The following is a 20,978-nucleotide window of genomic DNA, read 5'->3' as shown; positions in this document are numbered from 1 at the left end:
TTTACATAGGAAAAATTTTTCTGTTCTCTTTGTTTAGGATCCAAGCTCACATCCTTCTTCAGTGGCGTTGTGGGAAGACTTTTCTGGAGGGGCCAAAGTAGATCTTTTTAAATGGCAACCCCCCCCCAATTTTCCAAAGTGGTGCCCCCACCCACCAGTTTCAAAACTTTTACTAATTCATTTGCCTAGGCATAATGAGGAAGGGAATATTTAGTGGATAAGAGTAGATATATCTTTGATGAATGGAAAAGGGATAAACAGGCCCCACCATAATTGAGACCGACTAGAACATTTTTGAAAATCGACTGCCTAAATCACTAAATAAAAATAGACAAATTTGACACTTGCTAGAGTGAAAAATAACTTAAAGAAACAATGTATAATTACGAGCGAAGCGAGCGAAAAATTTATATTTCTTAAAATTTTAATATTGTTGTCAGCAAATTGGTCTTGGGGCGTAGTTAGATTTTCATTTAATGCTATATTGTACGCAAAAAAAAAACTTGTCAATTAGCTAGATTGGATAGAAGTTAGCGAAAAAATTGCAAGCATTTTAAAATTATCGAACTATTTTTTGATTCGGATTCTCATGAAGCCCACGGCTAAGCCCAAGGCAAAATCGAAAGGCAATTTCGTGCGATTGTTTACACGAAGGCTTGTCGAAGCGAAGAGAAAGAAAGATGGCGGGCATAGAATGCAAGAAAGAACGGTCCACCTAGAAATTAGAATGCCTACTAGGGGGGACTAAACATACATTCAGGGAAAGTATTTCATCGGAAGAAATTTGTTTGGAATTCTTAATCCATGCTACTCTTTGTTTGAAACGTTGAAGCCTGCTGAAGAGGAGATGTTGACTTTTGAAGGGCTTTTGAAGTACCGATATCAAATCATATCATATATAAACAAACATTACATTTTGAGATTTGATATATAAACACAATTTGATTCTAATGAGATTGAAAGATTCTAGGTAATATTTGATTCGTTTTTGATTAATTATTATCTGACACGGTAATGTCGTTCAGCATTTGCCACTTGTTCTTCAAAATATATATATAATGATTTTGTGATAGAATCAAACCTCCTTTAATGAAAAGGTTACTCAACCTTTTTTCAACAGCCACTTTCTTTTTTTCTCCAAGGAACAAGGTTACTTCAAGAATTTTTCCACCCTATATGGCATCTCGTAAGCACAATATTTGACGACAGGGAATCTGGTTCTTAAATCTCAGACATAGATCCAGGCGGTGTCAATCAAACTGTTCGATTATTGAACTAATCGAACTTAATCGAACTCTATCGAACGATTGATGAAGTTCGATTGGTTCGATTAAATCGATTTATACCTTGCCGCCCAATTTTTTATTTATATTCCGAGGGCGTATTGGCGGCCGCCCGCCCACGGGCCATTCTTGCAGGCCATCCTATATCTATCCCATCAGATGGGACAAGCTGGAATTTTTATACAAGCTCTTTGGTCGTTTAATTTGTAAAAAAAAAGATTTTAATTTTATTACTTTCTTTAAAGAAAGAAGCATTTGGTGCCTGTGTTTTGATTAAACAACCTCGTAATTTTCTGAAAGGTAAAGAAAAGTAGAATCAATCCGACACAACCATCGAACCACATCGAACTTTAATCGAACTCATCGAACATCAATCGAACTATATACATCGAACAAAGAAAACTCATCAAACTAAATCGAACTTATCAAGAAATTTTCGTTAAGTTCGATAGCTGTTCGATCGGGCTCGGTAATTGAACTGCTATCATTCAATAAAGTTTGATGGTTCGATAACGAAAATCGGTTCGATAGGGTTCGGTTGACACCGCCTGGATAGATGTTTATTAAAAGGATTTTTCAAGAATACTCCAGTCCATTTTAGAGAAATAGATTTTGTGTAAACACTTGCTAGAATCTCTGGAAAATTTTGACACAAGACCACCAAAATTTTGTTTTCTTGGGGCCATATTTCTCAAAAGTACAACCACGCTGTTTTATGATTAGTTTTTTGTGGAGAACGCAGCAGAATTTTGAGTAACTATCGCAAAGTCAGGTGACTTGCATCAGTGGAGAGAAACTTGCATAGTCATCAAATGCCTGACCAATCAAAGCAGCAAAATTCAAAACAAATGAACTACGTTAGCTCTGCTCTCGCAGCTCTACTCTACCATTGTAGAATCTCATATATGCCGTGGGCAGATTGGTTTTGATTTAACTTATTGTATTTTAATGACCAGCCAGGTATTTCATTGGAGGGCTATGCATGTTTTACTTCCACGGTATTCCATCATAAAATTTGTTACATAATGAAAATATTATTTAATTGATTTGTCTTTTACAACACAGCTGTTACCTAGGGACAAGATCATTTATCCTGTTTGTATTAGCTGTGTTATCATTAGGCCGTCAGGTTCTCCTAAATAACAATGGAAATTACAAAAATTCTGAAAGATCATGAGAAATTCTGAAAAACCTTCAAAAATTCTGAAAATTAATAATTCTACTACTAATATACATTCTCAAAATTATTTATTTTATTTTGGTGGATACCACTTTTTGGTATATTTAGTACGCCATGGTACTAAAGGATTTTTGACTTTTTTTGGGTATATATACTACCACATCACTAAACAAAAATGTCTGAGTTTTCAGTACCTAAACAATTTGCTTTAAGTTAGCTTGTAATTGAGGGTTTCTGTACCGGATTTGTAAGGCTATTTTAGAGTGAAAGGTGGAATTTACATAAATATGGCAGACACTTAAAGACTCTGTGTTGGAGTCATCTAGGTGAAAATGACTGAACAAATTTTTTACACATTTTAATGGATATGTCTACACACTGTGCTAAAAACATTATGAAGGAATCGATAAAAATCAAAACTTTTTATTAAAAAAATGTTTGTCTTTTTATTTCTGAAACTGAAACTGAAACATCATTTGTCTTGTCATATGAAATAGAGAATCCCATTAAGTTATTGTTTTAAAATATTTGTTGGGTGTTTTGACTATGGTTTTCATATTGCGAGGAGAGGTTGGACAAAAATAAAAACAGTTGAGATTTTATTTCATCAAAAAATTGTCAAACCAACGGTCAATGACTCTTTTTATTTAAATGTTCATATAATCTTTTAAAAAAGTTGTTAAGTAAAAATGAGTTACAGAAAGAAAAAGAAGAAAACAGGTAGCTTGTCAGACCTATTTCGTGGCTGTGATTGGATGCTCGAGTCACTTAGTAAGGAAGATCCAAGGGCTCTGAGTGAAAAGACCTTAAAGGATATTGATGATTGGAAAAAGAGAAATGAAAAATTAAGGTAACTTTGTTTGTTGTTTGTTGTAATTTTGTTTAATTAAATATAATATATATATGCTTTGCTTTTGAACACCACCATATTTTGATAAAATTCATTTTTACTTCTTTATCATCAGCCCCAAAAGTTCTGCCAGCAGTAAAATTGTTGAATCAAACAAGAAAAAATGTGCCAAGTATGTTCTCTTTTACATCCTGTTTTTGAATATATTGTATTCGGGAATTTTTTAAGGAAGCCAACCTTCCATCATAACAAACTATTTTCCTTGTACTATCTTTTTTGATGAATAAGGATTAAATTGTTTGACCCTTGTGTCACTAAGCAGCTTTTATCTACAATGTATTATACATATTTTCTAGTATGGAAACACCAGCAAGTGACAGTTCAAAAAAAAGGTTTATTGATAGTAGATATTTTTTAATTATTTGTGGGTTTTATTCATATACATACATCCGTTTTTACAAAAGAAGATTTCAAAAGTAACAAGAAAACTTCGATCGTTAGAATTTTAATTGGAGAAATATTATGTTTGCAAAGACAAATTAATGATCGAGAATAAAGAGCTCACTCAACAGAAGCTAGACACAATACCAGAATTTTGTTTAGTAGCTTTAAGGGAAATGTGATTCATATTCGTAAAGAATCTTTCTTTTTTGCTTTTAAATAAAAGGAAACAATCACCTGAAACTGTCACATTTCGAAAGAGACGGATCGCACAGACGAACAAACAAGAATTTTGCAGAATATATAAAAGAAACAATGTAAGTTTTGTTCTGTAATACAAGAGCAATGCAATCACAATCTATATTCATGAACAATATCATTTCAAAAATACACAATCTAGACAAAAGTATGCTTTATTTAGAATCGTCCCGATGCTTCATTCGTCCGCAGTGAGAGCAGACCAAGTGTAAATATCGAAAGCATCAACAGTGAGGTAAGACAACTATATCACCTTTTTGCTTGTTCCCTACTCATTTTTTTTCTTCATTGAAACAAAGACACGTGTACACTACGAACATATATTACAAAACATTACTTAAACATAAAATATAGTCCCTCCCCCCGCTAGGAACTAACGTTTCCTACTCATGTAGGATTAACAGCTGTAATTTGGTATAGAAAAGAGTAAACCATATATTTTTGGATTCGTCTTAATGAGCTCTTCCATATTTCATTATGTATCAGTTTAGTGATGATTTCCAGACCTTATTGCTCCTTCAATGATAAAGCTTATAATTTTTTATATGATTGGCTAAATTATACTCATACATTGCATTTAATCTTAGGCATGGGAAGCAACTAACGACGAAAGTGTTGATGTTAATGAACATGTAATCAACAATGGTTTGGATTATTACGGTAGCGACCATTATGATAGCGTCCAGGTCAGGAGCGTTCTTTCCTCCTTTTAACAACTCGTTATAGTTTATTTATATTTTAATTAGTTGCATTTTAGTCCTTTGAAATATCCTGGGAATCGACACCAATAAGTCGTGTATATGGTAAAGCATTTTCGTCGTTGCAGTAGAACTAAAGTTTTTATAATCACAATCAGAGTCAGAGTGTGGGCCTGCCACTGGTAAGAGAAAAAAAGTAGACCAAACTAAATATTTTGGTTAATTCTGTATTTCTTTGGCTTTTAGGTAGAAACTGAAGTCGATGGCCCATATCGGGTAAGATAATCTGCTCAATACGTTACAGCATCGTTGGCCTATATAATATATAAGATTAATTATTGTCAACTGGGAATTATTCAATCAATCTAATTGGCTGAAAGAGGTGTGATAAAATCTAAATGTTGATCTAATATTTTACACATCGGTGCGAGAGGTCATATTAACAAGAGGTCAAGTAAAATATTGACAGCTTTTCTCTTTCCCGCTTCAATGTTTTGTAGTATAATACGGTTTTATCGTTCACTTTCCTTTTCGATAGTTTTGAAGAGAGAAGAAGAGAGCCATAACTTTGAAAAAAGAGTTACAATTTCGACTGAAGGGAAAAAGTTTTTTAACAACATTTTTTGAAGGTGACACGACCAGTCATCAGCTGACATATGATTTTCTTGGTCACATTTTGTTCATATTTTCCTTATCTATCGGTACCGTGCGATAACTATCAATAGCTTCAAAAAATTATAATTAAGTCGAACTTCTTTAGATGACTGTTGAACAGGACGAATCTTATGGCTACGAAATCGAAATCAGAAAACACAAAGCACTTATCTCTATTGACAAACACTATACGAAGATTGTTGTTCCGGATTATGACACTGAAAAATCTCGTTTAAAGGTTGCTAGACCTCTATTTATAATACTTTTGCTATTTATAATATTTTTGATTAAATGAATTTACTGCCTTTTATCCCATTATTGGCTGAACATTGGATCGCATATCAGCCTTGACTTATCAAGACAAGTTTTTTACTCATCCCAATGTTGGGATAATTTTCATGTTATTAAGATAAAGCAATAAAGAAGTCAAGTTTAAGCTAAGTTTTGGTTTCCTTTTTAAGAAACGAAGGTATCTCATTATCAATCGAACCTGTTGCTTAGATGATGATGGTAAATCCCCACGCTGGTTGTATGGATGTAGCTGCGATGAAGCAGAATCTGATCTAGTAAATGCTTTGAATATTGATTCAGGTCACTCACAGATTGAAAGTAGTAAGTACAAATATGTAGGACGTTTATGTGTGCTTCTACTCTAGCAGCAGCGATTACTGATACAAATATTTCTTCTAAGAATTATGAATACTCTTCTTATGAACATTCTTCTAATTATTATCTTCTACTATTCAAATTCAGGTTTGTGCATTCACATTAAAAGCGTCCGGAACATCATACTTGAATTGGAGGATTGGGATGAAAACGAAGACGAAAATGGGGACGAAGATGATGATAATTCTGATAATCCACTGAGTTAGTATACAAGTCCCAAACTCATTTTTATCTATAAACTTTGTAATCTTAAGTGTTAAAATTTTGCCATATCCAATCCCAATATTTACTGAAATTAACTTTCAACAAACACTAGAAATGATTTGATGATTTGCGTTTTATCTATTTCAGACTACGCTCCTGAGCAGCCGGTAAGGTTCTTCAAGAAAACCCTAAACGGTCTTTCTATTTCTTCTTTTTTTTCAATGTTAGATATTTTTCCTTCATCCCTATTTTATCTACTAACTCTTTTATTTGTTGTATAGAATTGCTTCATTATTGCTATTTCATAGGAAGATGATGTTTCTCAAATAATGTTTGATGTAGAAAAGCTATTGGTTGTGACGGGAGGCTCTGTTGGTGTGGTTTCAAATAATGAACCTACATCACGATTCTATTGTCACGTTTGTAATGTAACGTATTGTAGACATTGCGCTCACTTGAAGCTTGTCAAAGATGATAACATTTTGGTGCAAGATTTTATCGCCACCAACGATATCGAACCTAAGAATACGCCAAGGATTCTGAGAAAGGCAATATCAACAAACAGGATAAATAACCAAGGGAGCTTAAGTGCTCCGTTACTTGTTAACTTGCCAAGAGATGAAGATGGCGTTATTGTCTGTCAAGACTCGTTTTCATGTTGTGGCGAAGATCAAACTTTTACTAAATCGAAGCACGTAAACCTTTATGACAAGAACTATGTGTACAAATGTAAAGGTAAATGGCTGAATGAGTACTTATGGGCTCATTTCAGGTCGTAATTCAATTAGTAAATTTTTAAATATTTCGTGAAAATCAGGATCGGTAGCTCAATCGGTAGAGCAATAGTACTCAAAGTAAGTACTAGAGGCAGTGGGATCGAAACCCACCTGATCCAAAATTTATTCATGTCTATTATCTCTTATCTCATCTTAACCTAAATTGAAATATTTTGATCGACTTTGATATATTTGCTTCTTTTTTAGTTCTTACAAAGCTCTGCACGCAATGTCGATCATCTCAGCAATATGATGGCTCAGAGCAAGGCATCTTAAACATGGGAAAATTTCTAATGCATCATAATCTGTTACGTGACTATATGTATCACTTTCTAATTGGAAATAGGTATAATTAAATCTTTTAAACTAGGCTTCCACCAAAAACAATGTTCCAAATAAGCAATATAAAAGTTCGGAATTTCAAAACTTTTAAAGATATGAGCAGTTCCAGTTCTAGTTCCAGCTCCCTTAGATTACATGCATTTTCAAAACATGATTTAGCCCCCAATTAAAGCTTTAGTTAATTTTTGTACCGAAACTACTTGTTTTTGGATGAATGACTTTTCCGACTAGCTCCAATATTTTTTTTGTTTTAGTTGCACATTAAATGGCTATTACAAAATACTTGCATTGTCTCAAGAAAATGGAGGAAACTCGACTTTCCGAAAGGATCTCACATATCAAGATTTCAAAGATGCTTGGTATTCCTTTCTTGATCTTTTGGATATCTCTTTTGCTGAGGGAGCCACATGTCCTGAATGTGGTGAGCATCCGGAATGTGTTGTTTGTGATGCAACCAGTCTTGGCCATCAGAAGAAATTTTCGGCGCTCGTTTTAAATGACAATTCAAATGAAACACCAACACCGAAATTCTCGTAAGTCAACCTAATAATGAAATAATAAGGGCCAATCGATACTGGTAATGGATTAAACATTCCAAGTTCAGAGTGCATTTATCTTTTCGTTGCTAATATAATCGAAATTCGTTATTTTACGTCTAAATTTCACTGTTTTAGATTGAATCTTTCGTTATGTTAATATGTACCTTATTTTTGAATATTACTTTTTCTATGATGTTATTCTGTTTTTGCTATTCCGATGTATTTAAAGATAGTATTTGTCATCGTATTATTTGTAGTCGAGAGTTAAGAATCCTAATTTTTCTTGTTTCGTCGCTGAAACAGAAGATGAATATAAAGTTTTAGCAAACTGTTGTTTTCCCGTTCACAGGAATTATCGGGATCGTCTTGCTATTTCAAGAAAGCATACCAGGAAGCATCTCAAGAAATGGATCTCCAAACAGCTTTCTTCTTCCGAACTTGATACCTTCATCACTGAGATGGAAAGTTTTCATCCAGAAATTTTGAAAGTTATGCGGTGGTATGAAGAAGAGCATCTGGACTCTGCTGTTGATATCCTACAATGTCTTTATTCGTCGAGTCCAGTTTGCAGCTACATTTTTCCGAGTGAAGAGGTTGCCTATTTGATGGCTGATTTATTCGACCCGTCGATCAAGTCGTCAGTCACCAAAATGAGAAAACTTCAACAACACTGTCCACTTTTCTTCAATCTGTTGAAAGAGTTCAATGGACCTTGTCTACCTGATGAATGGAAGGAACTGGTTGACAGTCTGATTACTTTAGCACACGTACCATTCCCAGATACTGAACCTGTAGTTACTGAAAAATGTGATAATTTAATAAATCATATTGGAAGGTATAGTTACTCTACTATCATCTGGATAATAGGTTTTTATAAGCACTTCTCTTGCATTGCTTTTGACAGTGGATATAAAAGGTTCTCACTTATACGATTATCCAGATGATAGCGGACTGACTTTAATAATGTCGCACTTATGAGAAAATCTTATAACCTGTAATTATTCTATAATTTTTTTACAGTAATGGATTAAGGAACACTTGCCTATGCTTTCGTTCTTATGCTTCGTTCGTTTCGTTTAGCTTTCCAAACTTACCAATCTTGCGTAAACGCGGAGTCTATCAACAGGATAAACAGTCAAAGAAGAAAAAGAAGGAATGCAGGAAAAATTACAGTGGCCATCCAAATTTGACGTCTGGAATATTTACCCTGTATTGCCAACATGGTATGTTCGGTTAACTACACACTCTTATATCGATACACCAAGTAAAACTGTTATTTTCTTTTTTAAAGGAATGTTGTTAAAGTTCAATTTAATCTTTGGCTTTATTCAGGTATATGTTATGGCTACCAAGTCATGCACAAGGAGGAATCTCCAGACACGCCATTTACCATTTTTAAAACCAGATTTCCCATCGGTAAGTTCTTTTTAGATAAAAATACCCTTGACAATAAAGAACAAACAAAGGAAATTTAAAATTTCTTTTATGTCATTTTATAAACAGAATCATCTGTTTGCAAATCAACGCAAAGACAAGACAAAAAAATGTCTAAAACCTCTGGGAAACTTGATCGCGTCATCTTTCTTTACCAGTACCTAAAAAGGTTGGGAGATAACCCTTTAAGTAACCAAATATAGCTTCTTTTTTTTAAGCTCCAAAGATGGTTGTTTACGATAATTGCTGTGCCCTCCATGCATATTGTTTAAACAGAGATCCTGAATTTTTCAAAGATACGCTTTTCTTGATTGACAGATTTCATTGGAAAAACCACCGAGGTATACTATAATCTTTAACATAACCGGCGTGATCTTTTTTGGATACGCACTTCTCAACAAAGAATATCCTGAAGTGAAATTGATATCGCATTAGATTAGAATTGATAAAGATGTACTCTTAGGTTCCAAATAAACGCCCCCCCCCCTCGCTTGTTAATTTTTCAAAATTTTTCCAACCCCCCGGACCTTATTAGGACCCCCCAGTTTATTAATCTCTAAGAAGGGTTCATGAACATTTTTATCATCTATGACATCTAGCAATCTCACAAAATATGCTTAGTCTCTATGCTCAATCAAAAATATGGTTCCCAAATAGGGAGAAGGGGTATAACCACGTTGATAAAAGCACTTTTACAATTTAATTTCATCTTACTTTTTTTCATTTTTAGCATGTTCCTTCGGTTATTGTCTGGCGAAGTATCCAGCGTTTAAAAATCTGAACAGTCAGATTAACGAGCAACAAAATGCTGCTACCAAGAAGCTTAAGACTCAACTGTCTTATATGCGGCCAGATAATTTTGTTAAACATTGTAACTTTTTTTTCTGGTATAGAAATCAAATGAAAAAAAATAATATGCAATCTTAGAATCTAACCTATTTTTTATTTTATTTTTAAACATCCTTCTATTCTTGTTGTTATTGGGTCCTTCTAATGAAATAGAACCAAAGGGCTAGAGGCGAATCTTTAACCTTTCTCAGGCAAGAAAAAGTGAAGCCTTAAAATGTACGTCGTATTTTTTATGACGGATTGGATTTAGCAATTTCTGTGTTTTCGGGTGGTGTATTTTTTTAAATCTAGCGGAAAATTTTACTTTTAATCCAGAATTTTTATAAAAATCCAACGAGATTTCTATTGTAATACCCCAAGACAATCCCACAATGCATCGCTTTTTTAGAAAAATCAAAAGCTCCGATAAGATCTATTGTAACACTTACTTTTGATTAGCAAAAAGTGATCACTCGCCAGATAAACTTCGGTGGCGCGAAGTGATTTTTCCTAACTTTTTCTCTCCTAAAGGAATCAAAAATTTTAAAGGTAGAGAGGTCATCCCTTAGAGTCCGTTGCATCTTTCGTGGACTCAACTGCATGTGGTTAGTTTCAATTAGATAGAGGAATTTCCAACTTTTATGATTAATACCATAAAATAAAGCATTAAAGATCGATCAAAAAGTGCACCATGACCATAAAAAATCTCACAAATAAATACAGTTTGACTCGGTTCGAATATCTGTCAACTAGCATACGATTGTAGTCAAAGTGTGTCCAAACTATGATATTGATTAAATACTGATAGAATCGTTGTTTCTCTGTATTTTTTACTTGATTCTCTCTCGATGATATCCATTATTATTATTGGATTTCAATACGAACAAGCCCATAATAACATCTTTCGGGGTTCAAAGGCTATCAAGCATGCTTAACTGATATAAAATACATAAAACGTCTAGTATTGAAAGTAATGGGCTTAGGTGTCGAAAACCGACGATACAAGCCCATAGTAAGGTCTTTCGGGGTTCAAAGGCTATCAAGCATACTTAACTGATATAAAATACATAAAACGTCTAGTATTGAAAGTATAATGGGCTTAGGTGTCGAAAACCGACGATACAAGCCCATAGTAAGGTCTTTCGGGGTTCAAAGGCTATCAAGCATGCTTAACTGATATAAAATACATAAAACGTCTAGTATTGAAAGTATAATGGGCTTAGGTGTCGAAAACCGACGATACAAGCCCATAGTAAGGTCTTTCGGGGTTCAAAGGCTATCAAGCATGGTTAAATGATATAAAATACATAAAAAGTCTAGTATTGAAAGTATAATGGGCTTAGGTGTCGAAAACCGACGATACAAGCCCATAGTAATGTATTTTGGGGTTCAAAGGCTATCAAACATGGTTAAATGATATAAAATACATAAAAAGTCTAGTATTGAAAGTATAATGGGCTTAGGTGTCGAAAACCGACGATACAAGCCCATAGTGATGTATTTTGGGGTTCAAAGGCTATCAAACATGCTTAAATGATATAAAATACATAAAAAGTCTAGTATTGAAAGTATAATGGGCTTAGGTGTCGAAAACCGAAGATACAAGCCCATAGTAATGTATTTTGGGGTTCAAAGGCTGTCAAGCATGCTTAAATGATATAAAATACATAAAAAGGTCTTAGATGTCGAAATCCGGCGATACAAGCCCATAGCCATAGTAATTTCTTCAGAAGCTATCATAATTAGTATCAATCATACTTAATTGATGTAAAAAGCATTTTGACGGTCTTTTCGTAAAAGCAGGTCGAAATTTGACCGTACCACGACCGTCAATCAAGCCTAATAATATTACTTCTTTTGGGGTTCAGAAGCTCTCTGCAAGCACGGTTGATAAAATATAAAATGTAAAAAAAAACTGGAGTTTGGAGCGGTATTCCTTGGCGTTCATAGTTAACGTAAATAAAGCCTGGGATACACACGGGGACGAGGTTGGCGCACCCCCAAAATTATTTTTCCAAAATTTGTTACCCAGCCTAGAACTTTGTCATCGCAGCCACCTGATTAACATCATTTGATCTCTTTTCTGATTCTCTTTTTCAATTTTTAGTTTAAGATAAGAATAATTCCAACATAAATATTTTTGGACTTGCCCTTGACCTCTATAGATTACTCCAACTCCGTATTCCATTTCTTAGAAAACAAAGAGAAAGGCAAATATTTCAATCTTTTGTTGTATTGCATCAATGGGTACAAAAACTTTATGCATCACCTGAAATTGATTCTTTAGGTAAAGTCAATATTTATTCGAAGGGCACGTCTCTTTTTTCTAAAACAACTAAGAGAGCTCCCTAAGCAAAACAACTATCTTGGAGATAATCCCCGTACACCCAGAGTGATAATTTAAAGTATTTTTATCGAACACTAGAAGTAGATGCCTGTCTGGAAATGACAATGCTTTATAAAGATCAACGTAGCTTCTTTTTAAAAATTGATCTTTTAAGCAGAATTCAGAGCTTACTTATATTCAAAGGGATTTTGAGACATTGAAGCTATAATAAAATTTTATCTACACAAGGTTGCTAAAAAGGGACTATTTAAGGTTAGTTTAGATAAAATCGAACACGGAGGTCTAGCCCGAGGCGGAGTAAACAGATTCGCAGCTGTGTACGAATTCATCAGATTTCGAAATTGTTGAACTAACAAAAAAATGTATATACAGCTGAGTTTCCATAAGATTCGAACCTCTACTACTCGAATGTCTCCGCTTAAATCGAGTTTTGTGCTCCCTTCAGTTAACCCGAAATTTCCTTAACTCGAACAAATTTGCGTTCCCTGTGAGTGATTGAGACAAAAATACCATTAGATGTTAGAAATTTAGATTCTTGGTAGAAGCCAGAGGAGTAAATGAAAAATGTGTAAAATTTATTACAAATAAAGCCTCTCAATTTCTTCAAAGAGTCCAAGCGAATGGGACAAGCTGGAGTTTTTACATGCTCTTATATTTTTTTTTCTTTATTGAAACAAAAACACGTGTACACTACGAACATATATTACAAAACTACTTAAACATAAAATATAGTCCCTCCCCCCGCTAGGAACTAACGTTATATCGCCAGAGGTACTAGACTATGTAAAAAATAAATAAATAAGTAAATAAAGAAAAAAAAAATCTTGGAGAAGGAACCTATAATTGTTAGGTAAAAGCCTAAAGCACCGCTAAACCTTCCAGTTTCGTTAAGAAATTCAACAACAGAACAAAGAATAGATTTATTTAGATTTGAAGTCAAACTTTCACCCCCATATAAATAAAAGCCGACAGAAAAAAGGAGGGTTAAGTAGCGGATGAAAAATAATACCTAGGGTCTGAAGTTTGTCAAAGATTGTCTTGCATGGGAATATAGAGAGCAGTGCAGAAGAAAGTGCTGAGTGTTTTCAACAGAGTTAGTTCGGCAACCACAGAAAGGGTCTAAAGTGTCGCGGAAGCCATGTCTAAATTTATGCTCGTTGAGATGGCTGAAACCGACCCGAAGTCGATTAAGAAAGATCACTCCTTGAATGTCAGGAACATCAAAAACATGAGATTGCTTGGGTCTCAAAAATTCATAGATTGCTTTTTTGAAAGTTTTAATTGAAGGTAGATCTCGTATATTACCTCCCAGAACATTCCACTGAGATATGCAGTACGGAAAAAAAGTGTTACGGAAACGCTCAGTTCGTATATTAAGAGGATAAGTAGGATTTCTAGTTCTAAGGCCATGCTCCTATTTGATTTGGTTGGTCGTTAAGATGTAATAAAAGAATCTTATTACTTTTTCTAAAGAACGCGTCATCTCTATCACTTTAAATGACCAATTAGACCAAGCAGGCCTTAACAATGACACAGCACTTTTATATCTACCCAAGTCAACAATATTTTACAAATTATTAGGCTCCAAATAACTATTCTACTTAAAAACCAGTACAGGGACCATTATTGGAAGCTCTAAATAGCAATATAGTGGAATCTCAAAGCAAAAACTGACAAAATTACGTCAATAAATGTTATCATTTGGCCATAACTTAAGTTTTAAATCCGTTATTATTTTGTGTAGTTGTCAACAAAAGTACTAAGAAATGACTGAAGGGTATATAACTGGTTTCCATCTCAAAATTTCATAAATTTGAGGCTACCATACAATAAAAACATCCAAATTCAGGCAACAACTACCAAGAAGTGGTGCCCCCTGATTTGCCCACAGTGACCCTGATTACAGACAATGAAAACCACAAATAACTTTCCCATTGCTCCTACTACAAAATTATCCTTGTTTCAGTGGTCAGAAATAAAATTGGTACACCATAAAACCGCTTTATGGGTGAAATAGGTCCAAAAACGATAAAAATCGCCTAAAATGGGCATTTTTACCCCCTGGTTTGTCCATTTGCACCCTGGTTTTGTTAGTTTTAAGTCAGCATTGGAATCTTTCAGGATATATTACACAAAAATCAAGTTAAAACTATTTTTGCTAACGTTTTAACCAAGATTAGTGGTGAAAATTGCTCAAATAAGGTAAAAACCCATAAAAATGGGCAATTTTACCCCCTGCAGCCCTGAAATAATACTAAATGCTGTCTGTTTGAAATTCTTCTGATGTATTGCATCAAGGTCTATCATAACACCTAGTTTGTGTCTCATTAAAAGTTGTTTGGGTAGGTACAAGATCAAAAAGGGTCAAAATTTAGTTAAAATACCCAAATCTTTCCTTTTTTTCCCCAGGCAAACCTATAAAAATAATTTTTCACAAAAAGTTTTAGCCGAAAATATTCATCTTCCTACCTTGAAACTTTTTGCAAAGTTTCAAAGCAATTGGTCAACTGATTGACTAGATACAGCAAATTATATCATCCCTGGAATGGCATTTTCCTTAACAAATCCTTACAAAGGGTAAAAAGTACCCCCTAAACTCGGGCCCAGTATGAAAAATTGACCAGCAGGAGTTAGCTTTGGGACCGACCATTTCCAACACTAGATCAAATATTATGAAACTGAGACGAGAAATTTATTGTTTGTTATGAAATTTGTTGTTCTTTTTGTTCTGTTTTAGCAATACAGGAATGATAAGGCAGAAGCCCTCGAAATTTTCCACAGTTAAAAACTAAAGGTAAAAATCATCACAATCAAAACATTACTAGCCTAAGAAAAAAAATATTGCGCGTGCCGGGATACACAAAAGGAGAACAATGTACTTAGAACGTGTAGCCATGGTTTGCACCAATAAAATAAAAAATTATTGTATAAATGTTCCTATTGTATGGATTTTGTAAATGGGAAAAGTTAATTATCATTTTCAAAGTATCTGGATGTGATCGACATGCTTCAAAAAAGATGCATCGTAGAGGGTAGGTAGGGCACAAAGTTGCGTTACCCGTGCGTGATTGAGTTATATAGACTTCACTGTAAAACATTGATTTATCTAGCAGAAGTTTAATAGTACTAGTAGCCAGAGGAGTATATGAAAAATGGGTAAAATTTACCACAAATAAAGTAAAAATATACTAGAATAACACTCGCTGGACCATGAGATTCGACACGTCAGTCATCTTGTATACTCGGGCGAGTGTCTTCCTAACAAGGAGTTGTACAATCTAAAGAAAACAAGTTAAAAATACACTTTTTAGTAAAAAACAGTGAACTTTTTTAGAGACTCGAGTGATTTGATTTTTTGGTACCTTAAATTATTCTAATCCTGTTCTTATTGGGGTATTTCAGGGAATTTGACAAATTAAATAAAAAACGGTGCAATTAATATGACACTCCTCGTGTATAAACCTGTTTATAACACATATACATTTGTAACTAAAGTCGTGTATAGTCTTTTTGCCATCTTTAAGTTTTTAGGGCAATTAAAGAATTCATTTTTGTTCACTTTGAATGAGTGAAGGGGGTAAAGGGGGTATTACTACCACCGTAGTAACTACCAACGTGTTAGCTTTGTTACCCCAGAACGACGTTATGGTGAATTTTCGTCCAATATTAATCAAACTGTTTGGATATTTACCTCAGGCAAAAAAAGTTCTTCTTGGCCCCTTTTGATCGTCGGTATCGAACTTATCTTCTGTATGATAAGCACTTTCTACAAAAGAAAAGAAGAAGTATTTTTTTCATTTAATTTGAAGAAATCAATGCTGGTTATGGGTGAATCCCATGTATTAAGGTCTATTTTTGTTGTGTGTTACTAATTCTTTTATTCTCCCTATTCGCTAAGGGGCGCAGTAGTGTAGTGGTAATTATTCTTGACTTCCGTGGTACGATTCCCACTCGGTGCTGCGATTCACTTGGAAAGGGTCAACCTTATGAGTATGGGGAGATATGCTGGACATTGAGTGTGGTGTGGTGATGGTACTCATATGTTCAGTACCTGCGAGAACGCAAGGTTCTCCCGTACTGTGCGAGTATCATCATCGATAAAGCACGACTCTGATGTGTCGCGAGCACAGAGTACAATGTCTGGTAAGCGCTGTGATTCCCCTATCTAGGAGTAGAAAACTATCCCGGGATAGGGCTCGCAGTCCGATGATATCAGCGGGTCAGCTTCTCTCTCTTCTCTCATTCGCTAAGTCAATGCTAGACTTACTACGCTTGATAGAAAATAAATTTCGAAAACAACTTAATTTTCTCGAGAAAAGTCGTTTAAAACTCGAAGAATCTACCTTAAAGGAAGAAATTTTGGCGGAAAGAAAATTCGGCGGATTTGGCGGATTTGGCCAGAATCCGCCAAATTAAGTTCCCGCCAAAATTTCTTCCTTTAAGGTATTGATAAACATTTTTACAGGGCTTATTTTCTACTGTGAAAGTTTGTTTCTTTGAAGGCCAGTCGCGAAATTTACTCACTAGAACAAGGATGTTGCAAGACGTTTAACTCCGTACTTACTGGAAGGCCAACTAAATGATTTCTTAATTCTTTAGACACTACTTACGCATTGATCAGTTAGTATTTTCAATCTCCTATTCACATCTGTCGGAGCATCGATTTTTTGAACCAGTTTCTAAAGCAATCAAGAAAAAAAGTTCACAGATCGCATTATTAAAGTGTTATAAAAATACTTTAAACTTAGATAGTTCCATAAATTAAAACTATTGCAACTAGATCTAATAGCCAAGATAGATATTTCCCAAAGACTCTTATACCAAAAATTTGTCCCTTTAGTTAGACATTATCACCACAGTTTTAAAAAAGATAACCTGTAGGTAATGTGAAAATGATCACACCGGTTTAAATACAAAAACAGACAGTGGCTTTACCTGGATGTCTGGTAAATATTTTGTCCAGAGGGATTGTATATTCTTCTCCTTAAGAATCGACTTGACCCTACGATAAAAGTACGCTTTATCAGGGTGGAAGATAAACGATAATGCTTCAAAAAACAAATTTTCTATGAATGGAAGATACGAGATTAATTTAAAACCATTAATTTGGAAGAATAAAAAGGCGAACATTGACATTTTAGTGTTTTTCTGGGTTAAAAGTTGTTAAAATAAAAAGATTGCGTGAATTACTTTAGAATTATTTCCAACTAACCGTTTCTCTACTTCATCCGCATGAATGCAACCGCAGTCAGCCAGTCGTTCGACACACGCGGAATGGTACTCCAAAAGGCAGTGCGGGCATTTGATAATATCTGTGTCTTGCAAAAGGCAAAATGGGTTGTGTTGTTCGCAATCCAATGCAATAGGCCCTTGAAAGGAAATATTATTTCAATTTAAAGCGAGATTAAATTTTTAGCATCATGCAAAGTAATTAAGTAGCTTCAAAACTTAGAAAGTATTGACAGCCTAATTTAATTTATTTCCTTTTTAGAAAAGGGATCACCTTTGGTTTGTGAAAGTGCATAAAACTTTTCTTCGTCCACCCATAAGTTCAGTTCCTCGTTTCCATCGAAATAGGAAACGCGAGATTGACCATCGATGAATAGATTGATTTTCCAACCGAAATATCTCCCAAGCGCACATACATGTAAAATATCTAAAAAAGGGGGAAACTTAGCATCGAAATGACATAAAAGCAAAATCGAAATTGAATCGAAAGTTTTACAGGCATTAAATTTTAGTTTGGATTTTTTTCGGATTGAATAAATAAAAATTTCACAATGAAGGCCGATTTTCCGAATTCACTTGGGTTCCAATTTATATTATTATAAGTACTAGTTATCGCATGACTTCGAGTGCAATACGAGAAATATTTTACGAGTTCCGAGATTTTTCCGTAGTATCGGTATAATATCGGTAAAATCTCGGAACGAGTAAAATATCGAGTATTGCACGAGAAGTCATGTGATAACTAGTACAGATTCAAGAATCTCAAGTTTTTTTGTATGCATTGATAAAAAACTGTTTGGTTATCACACGGACAAGTTTGCCAAAAGTTGTTTTATAATAAATTCTTAGTTCATCAGATTTGATTTTAGTGTCTTTTATGGAAGAACTCCAAAGTAAAAATTAATCTGAACATATTTTTGTTGCGTTTCCCCCTTTTGATTCCCAAGTCAGTTTCTCCGAAAGTCAGTTCTTTTCGGCTGTTTTGTTTTGATTTTTCTCCCGCCGCTTACCCAGTCCCCCAAAAGTCAACGCGGTCATATTTCCAGACTAAAGAAATATGAAATATCGCAAATATCTCGATGCTCTCGACCAATCAAAACGCTGATATTTTTTTGGGTCGGCAATAAACAAAGAAAGATAAAACTTACTTACAGATTATCAATAAAGCGTCGTTCAGTTGTTGTATTTGTTATGTTATAAATTTTTTGTCCAAGTCAATGTTGTGTCACGTTTGTCGTTTTTGTCAGTGTATTTCGAAGGTTTGTCTTTTGGAGAAAATGTTGAAAGTAATATCTTTTTTTCATATCAGTACCAGTCATATCAATTGCTATGAAGTTACTATGAAAAACCTCTGTTCGATGATCTTACCTAACTTGTTTGCAGATGCATCATCCACAATTCTTTGCTCCAAAGCCTCCTTTGAAGAGCTCTTAAATAACTGCCGGAACTCTTCCGCCGGTATCGGTAGACGACCGTGTTCAATCTGAAAAAAGATGGACTAACTAACATACTTGGAATCTTCAAACAAGAACTTGTTTTAACAGGGCAAACGAATTGAATTAGTTTGAAAAAAGAAATTTTTGCAGTCTTACATATTCAATGAACCTCTCCTTTGATAAGATAGTGGCTATTGTACCCAACTTTAAAATGAGCTTCTCTTGATCAACAGACCCGAAAATCAACCAAGAGAGACATTTAGCTAAGTTGACATGATAGACGGGTTCTCTCAGCTCTTTTAGCTCTGCTAAACGACTCCTGTGCCTAAAAAATAAAATAAAACTAGGTTAATTTAAAACGATTCGCTTTCTCATCTAGGCATGTTGCGAATCTCGAGTTTTGGCAGTTCAGGGAATACAGGGTGTCCTGAATAAAAGTACTGTATTATAAATCACAACATCGCAATATAATGCAATAATGAAGCTCAAAAATACTACAAATGTAAGAAATTTTTTTTAAAGACAACAAAGTAATGAAATCAGTTTGGAAATCATTTTACCTTAGAGATATGTTTTTGGCTCCTAATGCGAGAATTGGCTCTTTCCATCTGACCTTGAACCAACCACGCAGCATCACCATAGTTTTTTCTTGCGCACATGACCAGTTGACAAGGGATTCAATAATGGTTGCATTGGGCATTGTTTCCTTAGCCAATACCTCCTTTTGAAGAAATAGATTTAAATGTAACAAGTTGATACAATGTTCATATAAATTTGACCATTCATTTAATATGTAATCACCAGAAGAAACAATTTTACGGAAAATAAATGCATTTCATCCTTAAACAACCGTTCCTTAGAATTCGCTAATTTTTCACCTTTTCATTTGAGAAAAAGAGTAACAACTTTTAAACAGAGTTTCTGAAAATTATGAGTAGACAATATACCAACCATTGTTTCTTTAGCCTCGACGTCATGAAACTTTCGAAGTACCTTGTCCAGATCATGGACGGTGGGTTTGTTCTTTTCAACATCTGGCGAAACAAAGGGCAAGTCCAGCGGCCACCAAGACGGTTTGATATCATCCGACCATGTCAAACGTGTAGCGGTAGATTCTGGTAATTTTTAATAAAATTATGAATACAAATTTTTGATAATAATGCCAGTCCTACTGAAGCTAAAAATTATGAGAATTCTACTTCATAAATATTCTCAATTTTCTCTATGATCAATAATTTCATCTTAAATGTTTATAATATTGAAAGAGTTGCTGATTAACATTCGTAAGCAAATCGATAATTCACATTGATAAAGGAGATCAAATAAATACCACAGTCGAATTTCACGATCTCTCGGACGAGCTTTCTTTTCTTGAGCATCCCTAAGCTCTCGTATTCTAGAGGCAAATCAAGAGCGAATTCTTTCCCAACATCTTCACAAGTTTCTTCTTCTAATTAGAGAATAGGAAAATCTATGGAATGATAGTCAAACTTTACTTATGTTTCAGTAAGATATTGCAATGAAATATAATCAAAATCCTGAATAATAAAGATAGTCAAATAAAATGAATGAAATGGTTAAAAAACTAGCCTTCTTCAATGGGCATTGCTTTTACGGCATCTTTGAACTTTTCAATGACAACGGGGTCGTTGATGAAGCTTTCAAGTCCTTTCACTGAGCCTGCAACGTAATAAGTAAGAGAATTTGAAAAAAACACACTAATTTAAAAACTTAGTGTCAAACTGATTTTTGCATGACTTGCTAGCTATCAAGAAGATTATTGCTGACATTTAAAAAAAGCTTTTCCAATGCA

The 20,978-nt window shown here is 34.3% G+C and overlaps 1 protein-coding gene and 1 long non-coding RNA gene across 2 annotated transcripts; both read left to right on the top strand.

The window, feature by feature from the left end:
• The first annotated feature begins 4,014 nt into the window (after window positions 1-4,014).
• Window positions 4,015-4,687, top strand: LOC136817130 (uncharacterized). Its single transcript, XR_010848030.1, has 3 exons — window positions 4,015-4,071; window positions 4,176-4,247; window positions 4,600-4,687. It is a non-coding gene; the product is annotated as an uncharacterized lncRNA (long non-coding RNA).
• Window positions 4,688-6,059: 1,372 nt separating this feature from the next.
• On the top strand, window positions 6,060-12,265 carry LOC136817103 (uncharacterized). Its single transcript, XM_067073440.1, has 11 exons — window positions 6,060-6,231; window positions 6,382-6,401; window positions 6,543-6,969; window positions 7,218-7,356; window positions 7,607-7,885; window positions 8,241-8,726; window positions 8,972-9,114; window positions 9,224-9,307; window positions 9,544-9,666; window positions 10,056-10,196; window positions 12,261-12,265. The coding sequence occupies exons 1-11, from the start codon at window positions 6,060-6,062 to the stop codon at window positions 12,263-12,265; spliced, it is 2,019 nt and encodes a 672-aa protein (XP_066929541.1).
• Window positions 12,266-20,978: the final 8,713 nt, after the last annotated feature.

The sequence above is a fragment of the Clytia hemisphaerica genome, unplaced genomic scaffold (assembly GCF_902728285.1).
Source record: "Clytia hemisphaerica strain Z4C2 unplaced genomic scaffold, Clytia hemisphaerica genome assembly, whole genome shotgun sequence".
Classification (NCBI taxonomy): Eukaryota; Metazoa; Cnidaria; class Hydrozoa; order Leptothecata; family Clytiidae; genus Clytia; species Clytia hemisphaerica.
This window is presented reverse-complemented; position numbering and strand designations above follow the sequence as displayed.